Source organism: Mesoplodon bidens (genome assembly GCF_964165515.1).
Source record: "Mesoplodon bidens genome assembly, chromosome: 18".
NCBI lineage: Eukaryota > Metazoa > Chordata > Mammalia > Artiodactyla > Ziphiidae > Mesoplodon > Mesoplodon bidens.
The window spans coordinates 4662050-4679601 of NC_138175.1; the positions used below are offsets into that span (position 1 = coordinate 4662050).

Here is a 17552-nt window from a genome sequence, read left to right on the forward strand (position 1 = left end):
GAGCCTTTGTGCTGGGAGCTGTTGGTCCCGTTCCGGGTGCCCTGGGACACCTTTGGGCGTTGATTAACCTGCCAGCACCTTGCGGAGGTGGGTGTAGATCACGTCAGAAGGTGAGACCCACAGCTGGCAAGAGGCAAAGCTGAGGTCTGAACAGTTATCTGTTGCCAAAGCCCTTGCTTTTTTGTTAACTTCTTACAGACATTTCATTGTACACAGAAGTGGAGAGAAGAGGGTCGTGAACCCTGCTCATCACCTCGTGGTCCCTCTCGTGTCAGCGATATCCTCGCCTACTCCCTTTCTTTCCCTCTCCAGAATATTTGGAAGTACATCTCAGACATTATAAAACTTTATTTGTAAATAACTGTATCTTTAAAAAGGGCTCTTTTTTAAAAAATATAAATTTATTTATTTATTTATTTATTTATTTATTTATTTATTTATTTTTGGCTGCATTACGTCTTCGTTGCTGTGCGCGAGCTTTCTCTAGTTGCGGTGAGCAGGGGCTACTCTTCGTTGCGGTGTGCGGGCTTCTTGTGGTGGTGGCTTCTCTTGTTGCAGCGCACAGGCTCTAGGTGTGCGGGCTCAGTTGCTCCATGGTATGTGGGATCTTCCCGGACCAGGGCTCGACCCCTGCACCGGCAAGGCGGATTTTTAACCACTGCGCCACCAGGGAAGTCCCAAAAGGGCTCTTCTTTATAAAAGCATGGCTACAACGCCAGTGGCTCGTGTGGAGAGGTTGAAGAATTCCTTACTATGTCCAGTGAGAGGCCATGTCTCCTCAGTCGTCTCAGTCCTTTTATATTTTGTTTGAATCAGGATCCAAATAAGATCTATCTTTTGTGACTGGTTGACGTGTCTCATTTTTCACCTCGGTGGTCCCCTCTTGTTCCTTGGGATTTTTTAAATTGAAGAAACACGGTCCTTTGTCTTGTGGCTTTCCTTCCACTCTGGGGTTTTCAGCTTATATCCCCGTACGCGGTTTAACACGCTCCTCATCCGCTGTGCTGCCCATGGATTAATAGGTAGACCTAGAGGAAGTGCCATGCTCCTGTGCCCCTAGGTCAGGTCCTGGGGATCCAGAATGCATGACAGGGAGGGAACCAGGAGGTCAAGATGGAAAGATATGGGGGGGAAGTGTGCTTTGCAAATCATAACTTCCCTGGATATATGTATGCCGTGGTCGGGACCACTCTTCCTAAGAGCGGGCACCTGGTTTCCTGCTCCAGGGCGGGTCAGAGGTGGGTGGGTGCGGGTGTGAGAGGTCGGGCGCTAGCAGCAGCAGCAGCAAATGGAAAAGCTGTCAGGAGGACGCTGTGCCAACGGGAGCCGTCTGGGCCGTACTGGCGTAGGAGGCATGGCTGTGGCAGGGATCACAGTCCTGGTGAGACACAGATGAAACACGCAAGATGCGTCTTAGAAAAAACATGCCCTGAAAATGGTTCGAAGGCGAACGCGAGCTTGAGGAACGTGCCTCAGCTGTTCGGAAGGTTTCTTTGATGGAGCGAAGAGGGGCCCACTGGTGCCGAGGGAGCGGGCGCTCCTCGGGTGTGACCTGGTGAGACCCGGTGCTGAGCGGCCCCGGGCCCGCCCTTCTGCTCCGTGTCTGGCCTGCGAGATCTCGGAGTACGGAATCGAAGCGTAGATCACCAGCCGCGGGGACCTGGGTGAGTCACCGGGAGGCACTGTGGGAGACAGGGGCTGCCTGCCCAGGGCTCTGAGCCGCAAAAAGGACCAGAAAGTGCCTTCATCTCCCCGCGGGCTGGTTGTGACGTGTTATCTGCCGTGTCTCCCCCTCGAGACGCACACCTGTCCTGTGAGCAGTCGCAGCAGCGCTCTCTAACCAGCGGGCGGCGTGGGGTGCCGTGCTCCGCAGAAGTGTGTCAGGTCACGTGTTGTACTGTGGAAGCAGTGTGTGTGTGTGTGTGTGGCTAAACCTGGTCCGTTCCATCATCTTATGAAACATGTGACCCGAGCTGTCACCAGGAGCGGCCGTACGAGGTGGGAGCTGCTGAAGTCAGAAGAGTGTCACGGGGCCGGCGGTAGGCGTGGGGTGGGCTGGGTTGAGGGACCAGAAAGACTTCAGAGGGTGTTGGGAAAATTGAGTAAAATGCTGGACCTGACCTTCTGATGTAAATTCTCAAAAATGAGCCTTTAAACCCTGAACGCTTTTTACACTGTAGATGGAGACAGGTGGTATGTTAAGGCCAGGATCTTGACCACAGTAGCTTCCCTGTGTTAAGATGGGGGACTGACCAGTGCCCATCTGGAGGGCAGTCAGCTGCAGGGGAGGGTCGGACAGTGAACCGTCCCATTTTCCTGTGCTGCCCCCCGAACCCGGGGCACCTTGTGGGGCCTCACTCCTGCTGGTGACAGGGCTGCCCGTCCGGCTCCCCGGGGGCCTTGGAGCCAGTGGTCCTGGGTCTCCACACGCGCCTGCTGGGCTTTGCAGACGTGGGTGTCGGCCCTGGCCCTGCAGAGGTTGGCTCGGGCTCCCGTGCAGCCGGGCAGTGGGCTTTAAGGAGCTCCAGCGCAGCTCCTGCTGCCAGCAGTGTGCCTGCCGTCTCCCCGTGCCCTCCTGTCACTGCACCCCCATCTCCCCGTGCCCTCCTGTCACTGCACCCCCGTCTCCCCGTGCCTTCCTTGTCACTGCACCCCTGTCACCCCGTGTCCTCCTGTCACTGCGCCCCCGTCGCCCCGTGCCCTCCTGTCACTGCGCCCCCATCTCCCCGTGTCCTCCTGTCACTGCGCCCCCGTCTCCCCGTGCCCTCCTGTCACTGCACCCCCGTCTCCCCGTGCCCTCCTGTCACTGCGCCCCCGTCTCCCCGTGTCCTCCTGTCACTGCGCCCCCGTCTCCCCGTGCCCTCCTGTCACTGCACCCCCGTCTCCCCGTGCCCTCCTGTCACTGCACCCCCGTCTCCCCGTGCCTTCCTTGTCACTGCACCCCCGTCTCCCCGTGTCCTCCTGTCACTGCACCCCCGTCACCCCGTGTCCTCCTGTCACTGCACCCCCATCTCCCCGTGCCCTCCTGTCACTGCACCCCCGTCTCCCCGTGCCCTCCTGTCACTGCACCCCCGTCACCCCGTGCCCTCCTGTCACTGCACCCCCGTCTCCCCGTGCCCTCCTGTCACTGCACCCCCGTCTCCCCGTGTCTTCCTTGTCACTGCGCCCCCGTCGCCCCGTGCCCTGCTGTCACTGCGCCCCCGTCGCCCCGTGCCCTCCTGTCACTGCGCCCCCGTCGCCCCGTGCCTTCCTTGTCACTGCGCCCCCGTCGCCCCGTGCCCTCCTGTCACTGCGCCCCCGTCGCCCCGTGCCCTCCTGTCACTGCGCCCCCGTCGCCCCGTGCCCTCCTGTCACTGCGCCCCCGTCGCCCCGTGCCCTCCTGTCACTGCGCCCCCGTCTCCCCGTGCCCTCCTGTCACTGCGCCCCCGTCTCCCCGTGCCCTCCTGTCACTGCGCCCCCGTCGCCCCGTGCCCTCCTGTCACTGCGCCCCCGTCTCCCCGTGCCCTCCTGTCACTGCACCCCCGTCTCCCCGTGCCCTCCTGTCACTGCACCCCCGTCTCCCCGTGCCCTCCTGTCACTGCGCCCCCGTCGCCCCGTGCCCTGCTGTCACTGCGCCCCCGTCGCCCCGTGCCCTCCTGTCACTGCGCCCCCGTCGCCCCGTGCCCTCCTGTCACTGCGCCCACGTCGCCCCGTGCCCTCCTGTCACGGCGCCCCCGTCTCCCCGTGCCTTCCTTGTCACTGCGCCCCCGTCACCCCGTGCCCTCCTGTCACTGCGCCCCCGTCGCCCCGTGCCCTCCTTGTCACTGCGCCGTCTCCCCGTGCCCTCCTGTCACTGCACCCCCGTCTCCCCGTGCCTTCCTTGTCACTGCACCCCCGTCACCCCGTGCCCTCCTGTCACGGCGCCCCCGTCTCCCCGTGCCTTCCTTGTCACTGCGCCCCCGTCTCCCCGTGCCCTCCTGTCACTGCGCCCCCGTCGCCCCGTGCCCTCCTTGTCACTGCGCCGTCTCCCCGTGCCCTCCTGTCACTGCACCCCCGTCTCCCCGTGCCTTCCTTGTCACTGCACCCCCGTCACCCCGTGCCCTCCTGTCACTGCGCCCCCGTCGCCCCGTGCCCTCCTGTCACTGCGCCCCCGTCGCCCCGTGCCCTCCTGTCACTGCGCCCCCGTCTCCCCGTGCCCTCCTGTCACTGCGCCCCCGTCTCCCCGTGCCTTCCTTGTCACTGCGCCCCCGTCTCCCCGTGCCTTCCTTGTCACTGCGCCCCCGTCACCCCGTGCCCTCCTGTCACTGCGCCCCCGTCACCCCGTGCCCTCCTGTCACTGCGCCCCCGTCTCCCCGTGCCCTCCTGTCACTGCGCCCCCGTCTCCCCGTGCCTTCCTGTCACTGCGCCCCCGTCGCCCCGTGCCTTCCTTGTCACTGCGCCCCCGTCGCCCCGTGCCCTGCTGTCACTGCGCCCCCGTCGCCCCGTGCCCTCCTGTCACTGCGCCCCCGTCGCCCCGTGCCCTCCTGTCACTGCGCCCACGTCGCCCCGTGCCCTCCTGTCACGGCGCCCCCGTCTCCCCGTGCCTTCCTTGTCACTGCGCCCCCGTCACCCCGTGCCCTCCTGTCACTGCGCCCCCGTCGCCTCGTGCCCTCCTGTCACTGCGCCGTCTCCCCGTGCCTTCCTTGTCACTGCGCCCCCGTCGCCCCGTGCCCTCCTGTCACTGCGCCCCCGTCGCCCCGTGCCCTCCTGTCACTGCGCCCCCGTCGCCCCGTGCCCTCCTGTCACTGCACCCCTGCTCTGCTGCTCCCTCCCAGTGGGGCTCCTTCTCCGGAAACGTGCATTTCTGTGTGAAGGACAGGCTCCGTGGGGCACAGAAACGGGGTCCTGGCCTTGTTCCCAGTCCACAGGCCATGGTGCCCAGCTGCAGCTGATAGGAAACCTGTGCTTATCAGGGGAACCCTGCCCAGGAGGTGTGCCCTGGGGCTGGAGTGGCTTCGCAAACACACCTCACCTCTGGCACGTCCTGCATGAAGTTTGAAAAACCCAGGTGATTCGCCTTATGAAGGATGACGCACTCTATATGTTGAATTCATTTTAAAGCGTATGTTATTTTTCATGAAAAATAAAACTTCTGGTCCTGAGTAATAGTTATTTTTCATATTAATATAAGTGGCAACTACAGCATTATAAATTATATCATGATATATAACACCCAAGACTAATTCCTAAATTTACTGATGTTTTTTAACCTTCCTTCCCCCCAGCTAAAATACATTGTTATTAAACCATAGGGGGCGGTACCTAAAGGGAATGCTACTAAAGAATACATGGAGAGTTTGCAGCTGAAGCCTGGAGAAGTGATCTACAAGTGCCCCAAGTGCTGCTGTATCAAGCCCGAGCGTGCCCACCACTGCAGGTATGGCGGCCCTCCCCCAGGGGAACCCGAGTGCCCATCACTGCAGGGACCCCTTCCCCAGGGTGACCCGAGCACCCACTACTGAAGGGACACCTTTGCCAGGGCAACCAGAGCACCCAGCACTGCAGGAACCCCTTATCTGCGGCAGCCAGTGCCTCCACCAGTGCTGGGAGGCCTGCCCCGGGGAAGCCCGTGTGCCCATGACTGGAGGGGCCCCTTCCCCGGCGCAGCCAGAGCCCACGCTGAAGAATTTCTTCCCCGGGGCAGTCTGTTCACCCACACCCACCCTTACAGGGACCCCTTTCCTTAGGCAACCCGAGCACCCAGCACTGAGGGACCCTTTCCTCACGGTAGCCAGAGAACCGAGCACTGCTGGAATCCCTGCCCCCGGGAAGCCTGAGTACCCACCACTGGAGGGACCCTTTCCCCAGTAGCCATAGACCCACCATTGCTGTAACCCTTACTTGGGGCTGAGCCCCCCACTACTGCAGGCTCCGCTTCCCCAGGGCAGACACCCTTCATGGTGCAGTCCAAGTGCCCACCACTGGAGGGAGCCCTGCCCCGGTGCAGCCAGAGAACCCAGTGCTGCTGGGACCCCTTCCCCAGGCAGTGTGAACGCCCACCACTGGATGGAACCCTTTGCAGGTGCAGCCTGAGCCCAGCCCCTGCAGGGACCCCTTCCGCAGGGCATCCCGAGCACCCACCACTGGAGGGAAACTTGCCCGGGTGCAGCCTGAGCTCCAGCCCCTGCAGGGACCCCTTCCCAGGGCAGGAGGCCCCCTGGGTGGCTTCTTCCCAGTGCTGTCTTCATTGGGTGGTGTTTCCTCAGAGCGTGGAATAATGAAAATCTAACTGCTCCTTTTCAGTATTTGCAAAAGATGTATTCGGAAGATGGATCATCACTGCCCCTGGGTGAACAACTGTGTCGGAGAAAAGAACCAGCGGTTCTTCGTGCTCTTCACTGTGAGTAAAGATACTCACGTAGCGAGTGACTTGTATTAAGTTCTTTATCTGCACCCTGACCTGGAGCGAGCAAGTCTATTCTGACGTCAGACCTGCAGCATCTTCTCTGGGACCCAAATTATACCTGTGCTGTCACTGGTAGGAAGTAGTCCACCAGATGAGTGTACGCTGCTCGTGTTATTCTAGGTGTTTCACTGTGATTTAATTCCCTCCCAGATACCTTGAACCACAGTTGTTCATAGGCTCTTGAAGTGGTGGAACGTATTTCCCCACTGTGGATTTCTGTCCTTGGTCCAGCGTGGTCCTGGCGAGGCGGATGTCACCTGCTGCTGTTATTGCTTCCCTCACTCATTTTCACTGACACGTGAGATCAGGAGTAAACGTACGGTTCAGCGGCCTTTCGTCCTCGCGTGGGCTAACGGGTGTCTCCCTGCAGATGTACATCGCGCTGGCGTCCGTGCACGCGCTCGTGCTCTGCGGGCTGCAGTTCGTCGCCTGTGTCCGAGGGCAGTGGACTGGTAAGCGCAGGCGCGGGCCGCTCTGCACGTGCGCTGTGGCGGGGAGGGGAGGCAGGGGGAGAAGGGATCCTCCAGTTGCGAAGGAAATCCTCGGTTATTTTAGGAGTTAATTGAGCTTAAGAAAAGAGTATGGGACAGTTCTCACACTGCCATTTTGCTATAATGAAGCCATGGACATACACTTGGTCTTCCTTAGTCAGCTAATAGTTTCTGCACCTTGCAGATTTTTGAGACCGGGTGAGAATGCGTATTGTTCCCAGCAGGCCTGTGTGTGCCCTGGCTGGTCGACCGTGCGTGGCTGAGTACAAGTCGCCCCGCGAGTGTAGCCAGGCAGGCGCGAGTGGGCGGCCCTGGACTTGGGTGTGCACCCCGAGCGAGGCCTGCTCACAGGTGTAGGCACACACGACTCTCATCTTTTCTGGCTTTAGCTGTATTTTAGTACGCAGTGCACGAATACAGTCTCAGTAGAAACCTGGAGTAACGCAGAACCTTCCGAATCTGCCGACCAGGAAGTGCTGGTGTGGATTCTTGCCTGGCAGGGCTGCCTTCCGCCTCCATGGGCGCCGGCCCGAGGGCGGCACGGAGGGGGCTCTTCCGTGAGCCGAACCCCTCCAGCCTGTGGCCTGGGATGCTCGCCGCGCCCTGATGTGCAGTCATAGCCGGCCTCCTCTTGTTCACAGAGTGCAGTGGTTTTTCACCTCCGGTCACTGTGATCCTGCTGGTCTTCCTGTGCCTTGAAGGTCTGCTGTTTTTCACTTTCACCGCAGTCATGTTCGGCACCCAGATCCACTCCATCTGCAGCGATGAAACGGTACAAGCTCCTCCTCCCCCGCCGTACACTCCTGCCCCGCCGTATGCGCCTCCCCTGCCGCGTCTGCCAGGCCTTGGTGCGGCCCGAGGTGGCGGGCAGCGCTGCTGGGGACAGCAGGGGCCCGCGTGTTGCCTGGGAGGTGGGCGGGGCAGCCCCGAGGGGCCGCGACGGCGTTGCCGCACGTGCCCCCCTCACTGCGTGCAGCTCGCGTTTCAAGCGTACCTGTGATTTGAGAGTCCACAGAGCCAGGCAGGGAGAGCCGGCGCCCCTTGGCTGCTGCAGGAAGTTGGTCGCCTTCATGTCTTTGAACTGAAGGCCCAGAGGAGGCGCTTGATAAATATTTGTAATATAAGATGTGGAAAAAAAGATCAATCCCTGGCCCGGAGGAGTGGCTCCCCCTTTGCCTCTGGCGCTGCCTAGGCTGTCCACCCCACTGGTGGCTGCAGCCTGGCTGCACTCGGGGGCCGCGGGGCTGGTGCCAGGAGAGCTCCCGCTGCTGACCCCGACGCCTCGCTCCCACGTGCGGAGGGAGAGACGTGTGAGTCTGGTGGTGCTCCCCCTGTTGTCACCGCTCGCCTGACCCGTACCTGCTGAGGGTTTTCCTGGCGCTGCCGCCCACTTGCTTTTCTTTCTCCCCCAGGAGATTGAGAGGCTGAAGAGTGAGAAGCCGACGTGGGAGCGGAGGCTGCGGTGGGAAGGCATGAAGTCTGTCTTTGGGGGCCCCCCCTCGCTGCTGTGGATGAACCCCTTCGTCGGCTTCCGATTCAGGCGACTGCAGACGAGACCTAGGAAAGGGGGCCCCGAGTTCTCGGTGTGAGGCTCTCTCATCGTGCTGGGACTTGTTCACGGACTTTATTTATTTGGGGTCGGAAGGGGTATCAGCAGCTCATCTGTGACCAGTAGGGCAAGTGGAGACCAGTTGCTTGCAGCAAGCAGAGTTTTATATGTTTACGGTCACAGATGGCGGAGTTCCCACACTAACTGGGTGGCGCTCTGATCCGTGTCACCGTCCAGTAACAAAGGGACGTGGCTGCACGAAGAAGCCAAATGTCATTGTCTTCCCGCACAGTTCGGAGTTCTGTTAACATGCTTGGCATTTTTTAAGAAGTTTCACGGGTTGTTACACGGGTTATTAAAATCCTGTGTACTGAGCTGCTTTACTCACTCATGAAGAAAATGAGCCAAGCCAGTGACCAGGAATTCTGCGGCTGGTGGCTTCGGGGAGCTCCCGCTGGCCCCGTGGTTCCCGAGGGCCCACCTCGGTCCAGGAGGGGCCTGGATGCAGGAGCCGCAGGCGCTGCACGGAGCAGCAGGGCTGCAGTTTCACTCCCCACCCGGGGCTGGTGGGCCCTGACCCTGTGGGCAAGTCCACGCGTGTCTGTGTGTGTGCGTGCACGTGTGTTTTAAAGTGGGCTGTGTTGTTCAGGCAACATAACACGTTATGGGCGTGTGCCACAGACAAGCTATTTTTTAGAAACCGACGTTTCAGGGAAGAGGGGAGAGCTGCGCGGGGTCCCCCCTCCCGTGGGGTTTACTATGAATGTATTGCATATTGGAGAATATCTCAATCCAAAGAACAATCATTCCTGTGTGGTCTTCTGTTGCCCTCCTGTTTTAATTTTTTTAAAAAAATCTTGAGTGCGTGAGAGGGCTTTGGCACTGACCTGTTTGGTTCCGGCCAAATGAGCAGCGTGTAAACGGCCCCTCCGTGAGAGGAGAGCAGCGTCTGTGGCGGCCTGGCACCTGCAGCCTGATGCTCGCGCAGCTGGCCTGCAGGGGGCGCGCGCGGCCCTGACGAGGTGAGGGGGCCGCGAGGCAGGAGCCCCTGGGCCCCGTGGGCCTCGCTTGCAGACAGTACTCAGGATGGCGACAGCTTGTTTGATTTTTCAGTTTTTACCTTTTTGGGGTATCATTTTGTTTCTTTACCCACGTCACAAGCGATAAAATAGGACCCTTGGTGCAGAGCTTAAAATTATGCCAGAAAGCAAACAGCCCCCCTCCCTGGGGACTCGCCTTAAACTTGCCTGGTTTGTCGGTGTTTCGCGGGACTGAGGAGGAAGCCATCTCTGACAAGGTCTGGGGGGGTCCCCTGAGCCCACGTCCCACGCTGAGAAGAGTGGGCGTCTCCCTCCTGGTCTCCACGCCTCTCTGCTCATCTGTGAGCTGTTGTGCTTTCGTTTGCGTTAACCCGTCCCCTGTCCTGATCAGGGTTTCTACCACTGCGGGCGCAGAACCACAAAGGGCCTACTGGACAGCAGCCTAGCTGAGTAAGCAAGCTGTGGGATGGGTGTGAAATGGACTCAGGCACTGCAGGAAGTGGGCTGTGACGGGGGGCGCTGAGTCGCAGCCAGAGGACTAACAGAACAGGAGACATGGGTTTCCCCGAGATCTTCTGCAGTATCTGTCATCTGGGTTGAGCGTGTGTACTGGGCTTCAATGTGAGGCTTTTCATATGTATATCCTGGTTATCAATAAAAACAATTATCAAAGTGGTTGAATCCTGTGAGACTTGGCAAATATGTGCAAATCAAGTATACTTGACTTTTCAACCTCTTCTTTCAATGTAACTTTTTTAAGAAATAAAGCCACCAGTTGACATCCTCCAGCCGTTTGTTCAGTGGCGCAGTTCTTGGTGGGTCGTTGGCATGTTTCCGTGCTCGGCTCTGACACCTGCACCCGGGCCGCTGCGGTCCCCACTGCTGCTTCCAGAGCCCCATCATCGCCGGGGACAAGTGAGCCGCTCTCCCAAAGGTCGCCGTCTCCACATTTAACATTTTACTTCCAGTCGACGCAACTGATCTCACTTAGCTTTGTCCTAAACATCCCATTTTTTTAGTGCACTTGGAAATAAAAATTTTAAAGATCACTCTCTTCCATCCAGCATCTCAGGTGCCCACAACTTCATTCAACAGTGTGTCTACTAGTACTTGCACTCAAGGGAGGGACCCAGAGAGGCGAAGCAAGGGTGGCCACCGCGTAGGGGAGCACTGGCCGGGCTTGCAGGCACGTCCCCGAGCACGCTGCTGCGCCGGCGGCTACCCTCAGGCTTGTGTTTGTGGCTCTGCAGAATTGTGTCGCGTTTTGTGTTCTTCCTGTTGGGATGTTTTATAGGCTCATCTCAGATGACGTCTGCATTAAAATGGAAAATGAAAAGATGACCCAACTAGGAAGGTGGCTGAATCCTGTCTTCCATTAGGAGATTTGGGTTTGGCTGCTCAAGCAGAGAAGTATCCTGAAGGAGAGGCGGCCTGGGAAAAGCCCAGGAACAGTGGGCGGGGTGCCCGTAAAATCCCTGTTGATCCCAGAGTAGCACTCTGGAGCCTTCAGTGACAGGTCAGCTGCCCACAGTGTTGACTGAGGATCCAGTATGAAACCGGATTGCTCCTTACACAGGACACAGGGAAGCTGCGGCCAACTGCAGGTGTGCGGCTGGGTCAGCGAGCGCTCCCCGAGCCGGGTGCTGATCTTTACGGAAGGAATGGCTCTGCCCCAGGACTGATGGGAGGCGTGGAAATTACGGGGTCTCTGTGCACTTTGGAGACCCCACTGCGGCCTCCCAGCTTTGCCGCCGAGAGGGTCCGGGAACTTCCGGTTCCTGTCTCAGACAACCTGCCTTTTTTTTTTTTAACTCAGGAAGCCTTCACTATCTTCTTTTTAGTCCTTGGTTCCTCAAAGTCAACAGTCCTCTGCCTTGATGCCTTGTGCTAATGCTTGGTGAACCCTTTCCACCTGAGACACGTGCTCCTCGGTTCTGGCAAAAGTGCTGTGTTCCAGGGGCTTCCCGGGTGGCGCAGTGGTAAAGAATCCGCCTGCCAATGCAGGGGACACAGGTTCGAGCCCTGGTCCGGGAAGATTCCCACATGCCGCGGAGCAACTAAAACTACTAGTTGTGGAGCACAACTACTGAGCCTGAGCTCTAGAGCCCGCGAGCCACAACTACTGAAGCCCACATGCCTAGAGCCCGTGCTCCACGACAAGAGAAGCCACCATAATGAGAAGCCCGCGCAACACAAAGAAAAGTAGCCTCCGCTCGCTGCAACTAGAGAAAGCCCATGCACAGCAATGAAGACCCAACACAGCCAATAAAAAAAAAAGACTGCCGTGTTCTGTCTTTGGGAGTTTCACCCTCTCCAGTTTCTTATTTCTCTGACTTTTACATATTTGGCTGCCTAGACTCTCCTCTGTTTTCCTCTCATTGTCTCCTCTGTTTTCTGGAAAATATACCTAACTTTGTCTTCTATCTCTTCTATTGGATATTTTATTCAGGCTGTTTTAATTTCCAAGAGTTTTTTAAAAGACTGCTTTTTTAAGAGCAGTTTTAGGTGCACAGTATAATTGAGAGGAAGATAGAGTTCCCACATACCCGCTGTCCCCACACACGCACAGCCTCCCCGCACTGTCGGCGTCTCCGCCAGATGGTGCACTTGTCACTGATGAACTGATGAACCTACACTGACACGTCATCACCACCCAGAGTCCACAGTTACGTTAGGTTCACTCTTGGTGGTGTACATTCCATGGGTTTGGACAAGTGTCTGATGCCGTGTATCCACCATTATGTCAGCACTTCAAGTATTTTCAATGCCCTAGAAATCTTATGTGTTCTGCCTACCTATCCCTCCACTCCCTTGCCCACACTGGCAACCACTGATCTTTTTACTGTCTTCATGGTTTTGCCTTTTTTCACAATCTCATAGAGTTGGAACCATAAAGTAGCCTTTTCAGATTGGCTTCTTTCACACAGTAATATGCCTTTAAGGTTCCTCCGTGTCTTTTCACGGCTTGACAGGGCATTTCTCTTTAGTGCTGAATAGTATTCTGCTCTCTGGCTGTGCCACAGTTTATCCATTCGTCCACCTAAGGGCACCATGCTTGCCTCCAAGTTTTCGCAATGATGAGTAAAGCTGTCATAAACATCCATGCACAGGTTGTATGGACACTTTTCAATCCCTGTGTGCTATGCTAGGAGTTTCAGGCCTCTTGTTTAAGTCTGACCCACTTGGAGTTGATGTGTTTTATGTGCAGTGTAAGGTAAGGGTCCAGTCTCTGTGGTGTAAGATATGTGGATGTCTAGTTTTCTAAAAATCACTTGCTGAAGAGACTGTCCTTTCCCCGTCATGCAACACTGGCACCCTTGTTGAAGACCAGCTGACCGTACACACGTGGTTTTATTTCTGGGCTCTGTATTCTGTTCCATTGGTCTATATGTTTGTCTTCATGCCAGTACTATACGGTTTTGATTACAAGAGCTTTGTGATATATTTTGAATCTAGAAAGTGTGAGGCCTCTAGCTTTGTTCTTTCTCAAGAGTGATTTGGCTCTTTGTGGTCTTTTGTGGTTCCATATGAATTTTAGAGTTTTCTCTATTTCTGTAAAAAAATACTGTTGGGATTTTGATAGGGATTGTGCTGAATCTGTAGCTATATTTGGGTAGTATGGACACTTTCACAATATTAAGTCTTCTGATCCAGAAACATGGATGTCTTTCCATTTGTTTGTTTCTTCTTTAATTTCTTTGATCAGCGTTCTGTAGTTTTCAGTATACAAGTCTTTTACCTCCTTAGTTAAGTTTATTCCTAAGTATTTTATTCTTTTTGGTGCCATTGTAAATAGGATTATTTTCCTAATTTCCTTCAGGTAGTTTGTGGTTAGGGTATAGAAATGCAACTGATTTTTGCATGTTGATTTTGTATTCTGCAACTTTACTGAATTTATTAGTTTTAGCAGTTTTTTGGTGGCATCTTTAGAGTTTGCAACATTACGTTGTCTGCCAATGGGAACAATTTTATTTCTTCCTTTCCAATTTGAATGCCTTTTACTTCTTTTTCTTGCCTAACTGCTCTGGCTAGGACTTCCAGTACTATGTTAAATAGAAGAGGTGAGAGCGGGCATCCTTGCCTTGTTTCTGGTTTAGAGGAAAAGCTTTCAGTTTTTCACTATTGAGTCTGATATTAATTGTGGGCTTTTTATATATAGCCTTTATTATGTTGAGTTACTTTCCTTCTATTCCTAGCTTGTTGAGAGTTTTTATCATGAAAGGGGGTTGAATTTTGTCAAATGCTTTTTTTTTTGCTTCTATAGAGGCGATCATATCTTTTATCTTTTATTCAGTTAATATGGTGTATCACATTGATTGATTTTTGTTTGTTGAAACATCCTTGCATTCCAAATATAAATCCCACTTGGTCATGGCATACGATTCTTTTAATGTGCTGTTGGATTCAGTTTGTTGGTGTTTTGTTTTATGGAGGATTTTTGCATCCATGTTCATCAGGGATATTGGCCTGTAGTTTTTTCTTGTGGTGTCGTTGGCTTTGGTATCAGGGTAATGCTGGCCTCATAAAATCAGTTTGGAAGTGTTTCCACCTTTTCAGTTTTTTGAAAGAGTTTGAGAAGGAATGGCATTAATTCTTCCTTAAATGTTTGGTGGAATTTACCAGTGAAGCCATCTATTCCTGGACTTTACTTTGTTGGGAGATTTTTGATCACTGTCTCAATCTCTGTACTAGTTAAATGTCTGTGCAGACTTAATAAAACTAGAGATGAAAAACCAGACATTATAACCAATGCCAGAGGAAAAAGAATGGTCACAAGAGACCACTACGAACAATTACGGGCCGGCAAACTGGATAACCCAGAAGAAGAGGATCAATTCCTAGAATCAGAAACCTACCAAGACTAAATCCCGAAGAAATAGCACACCACTTGAAAACGCCAGCCAAGGTGATTGCTGTGGTGGGTCTGGTAGAGAGTTAATGGTCGGCATCACTGCTCTGGGGGTTGCAAATGCAAGCATTCGTGGCACATACTTTGTTTTGAGGAATTTTGGGGGGAGGTACTTGAGACCTCAAATTGATAAAGAAGCAATGTTCAAACCAAATGAAACGTTTGGGGTTTAATTATGCTGCTTCTTTTATTGCATCTCCTCGTTTTGATTGTCATCCTTGAGGACATGGTGTGGAAACGAGTCAAGAAGGGAGAAATGAAGGCTCCTACCCAGCCCTAGGCCAAGGGCGACGAGCTGCTCCAGACCATGTGGACCTCCCAGAGCTTTAAAGGTGGTGCCACAGGAATGGTGACCTGGTTGCAGGTCACATGGTCACCACACGTTTTCCAAGTAACACAAACACAGCAACTCCAGGTAAGACTAAACAGCTGCAGGAATCAGCGATGACATCATTTAATTCCAACTCATGAAAGTTGGTGTTGCCACCGTTATGCCGTCTCCCTTCCTGTGGCGTCAGCCCATCGTTCCTAAAAATATCCGGCCCGTTTTTTGGTCATCTCCTCTCTCCACCCAGGTGGGCAACAGACACTTGGCTCTATGGTTGTGATTATTTTTCCAGTGCTGGAACATCCCAAAGAAGCACGACTTGGAAGGCTGAGTGGAGATGAGCTGGGAGCAAGCACTTACATTTACTTGGGTCCCTAACGCCCCCAGGTTCTTCTCAGGAGTCGTTTACACATGAGAACCCACAGAAATGAACGCCCTGCAAGGCCTTCTTCTCGTGAGGACATCACCGTGTTGTCCAAATACATCCAACATTTTACACACTGACACTTTAATGGACATACAAATTCCCTGCATCCGAGTAAACTTTAGATTCTGATTCAGCAGGTCCTGGGTGCGGCCTGAGACTCTCTGCATTTCTAACCAACTCCTGGTGGTGCTGTTGCTGCTGGTCCGTGGCCCACACTTCGAGTAGCAAAGTCTAGATGTCAGCCAACATGGGAAGCGTTAATTACCCTATAGTAGCTGCGCAAAGTATTAACCATTTGGCAACGTTGAAACGTATTTCGCTTGTGTGAGTGAAGAGGACAATCCTCGCTTACATGCCTATGTCAGGATGACACGCACGGGCACACACGCACGTCTGTATAAAGTCGAAACAGGAGGGGAACAGAGAGCAAGGAGGGCATTTGGATTTGCTGAGGTGACCAGCCTTTCAGAAAATCTCAATGTTTAAGTCCTCATAGGTTTGTAGAATAAACAGTGTTTTTGAGTACAGGACCCAGAAAAGAAGGCTACTGAGTTGAGCCGCTTGCCGTCTACTTTAAAAGGGTGTTTAGAGCCTCCTCATTCTGAGGCCTGCCTAGGGCTTAACGAGACAAGCCTGGACGGTGACACGGCTCATACGGGCTGAAGGCAGAAAAAGGCAGATTATTTACGCAGGAAATGCGTCAGTGAGTGGGGGGGCGGTCCCTTCAGCGGTGTCCCGTGGGAGGGGAGAGTCGCAGTCCTGCAGAGCTAGCATCCCGGCTGCTGCTGGGGTTTGGTGAGACCTGCGGCAGCGCAGGGCAGTCTTCGCGGACCTGCCGCCCTGCAGTGACCCTGGCTGCTTCCCAGCCACCCCGAGGAAGGGGTCACCCAGCTCTGAAGCCACTTCCCCTAAGTGGCAGGCCTGTCTTAAGGCCCGGAGACATCATCAAATCAGTGCGGAGGTGGCCGGGGCCCACTTTGAAGCGGACATGGTCCTTTGGGTACACAAGCTCTGGCTCATTCGAGACACAGTGTTATCCTGAGTCCACAGGCACACCGGCGCACCAGCCCTGAAATCCTCCCCCGAGCAGGCGCCCGGCGTGGGACAGCCAAGCTTGACGTGCCATCTAGCCACAGGTCAACAGGCCCATGGGCACCAGGAAACTGAGGCTCACAGGCAGCAACCAGCCCTCTGACAAACCAGCACCGTCCCCAGGCTGGTAGAACTTGGTAGAACTTGCTTGAGTTCCAAGAAAAGCTCCAAGTGCAAGGTTAAAGAATAGTAATGATCACCAGGACACGGTTTTGACGTTTCCGGTTTCCAAACTGCCTTCCTATACATGATCTGATTGCATTGTCCCTACGACCTTCAGGCAGGTAACAGTATATACCCATTTTATAGACCAGAAAACTGAGCTTCATCAAGGTTACAGGATGTGCCCAGGTTCTCACAGGTAGGGAGAAAGGAGGGATTTCCCCACGGGCGCTTTGGCTAGAATAAAAGCACATTTTTCTAACCTAGATCCTTCTCTGGTTTTATTTTTTAAAGTAAAAACAGTAAAAAGTAATAGCTTCTTGAATCAACAGAGAAGTCGAGAACAATAAAGCCTTCACCGAGGTTTTTTCGATAATATTTTCAGTTCAGGGTTTGAACCGCAAAGTATATGCCAGATGAACTTCACCCTTGTCTGCAGGCTGATCCACGCCTCCCTCAGACTTGAGCAATACCTGTCGATTTCCCGGAGCTGCGCCCGCGCCCGCGCCCGCGCCCGCGCCGGAAGCTTCTGTGTTGTGCTCAACATGTATGCAGGTGCCAGGCCCAACTGGGAACTTGTGGGCTTCCTCTGATATTCAGACTCTGCTTTCTGAGTGTCTGGGATGTGTGTCCCACAGCATCACATTCCCTGGCTCAGGATATAAACTCGCTTGATCTTTTCCCCGTGAGCTTTAATGCAAATCCAGGGGCGATGGAGATAGGTTAATGACAGGGACATACCCACCACGGTCTCCATCACCACCTGGAAGAGGAGAGAGGGAAGGGACCCAGGCGACGACAGGGAGAGGCTGCTCAGGGGTCCACGGGTGGTGCACAGTGAGTGTTCTATGTTGAACATTACTAACGCTATTTAATAACAATGACAATATTATTAATGATAATAATGTGAGAAGCTGGCTGACTTCCAACTCACCTGCTCATCCAGAAGCAGCTCACAGAACTCCAGGAAGACCCATTTCTGCTGCTTCATGTACTCACGTCACCGATGGTGGCCACACCTTGGTGGCCAGGTCCCAGGTGGCACGGGGCTGGGGACGATGCTGAAAGGAGAAGAGAAAGGGGTTAGTCTCAGCCTGGCATCTGCCTAATGTCCACCAGAGGGCGCCATG

The 17552-nt window shown here is 54.7% G+C and overlaps 1 protein-coding gene and 1 long non-coding RNA gene across 3 annotated transcripts in view; one reads left to right on the top strand and one right to left on the bottom strand.

Moving 5' to 3' along the window:
• The window catches only part of ZDHHC7 (zDHHC palmitoyltransferase 7), a 28493-nt gene extending 18201 nt beyond the window's left edge, over positions 1-10292 (top strand). For both annotated transcript variants that reach the window (XM_081216975.1, XM_081216974.1), the window contains 5 exons: positions 5271-5395; positions 6262-6358; positions 6795-6876; positions 7557-7687; positions 8328-10292. In XM_081216975.1, coding sequence (XP_081073101.1) covers positions 5271-5395; positions 6262-6358; positions 6795-6876; positions 7557-7687; positions 8328-8504 — 612 coding nt within the window. In that variant the 3' untranslated portion in view covers positions 8505-10292. The remainder of the gene's footprint in view (positions 1-5270; positions 5396-6261; positions 6359-6794; positions 6877-7556; positions 7688-8327) is intronic.
• Positions 1102-17552, bottom strand: part of LOC308606295 — a 34193-nt gene continuing 17742 nt past the window's right edge. The window contains exons 3-4 of the long non-coding RNA XR_014013794.1: positions 17357-17483; positions 1102-1378 (exon numbers count right to left, since the gene is read on the bottom strand). This is a non-coding gene — a long non-coding RNA (uncharacterized lncRNA). The remainder of the gene's footprint in view (positions 1379-17356; positions 17484-17552) is intronic.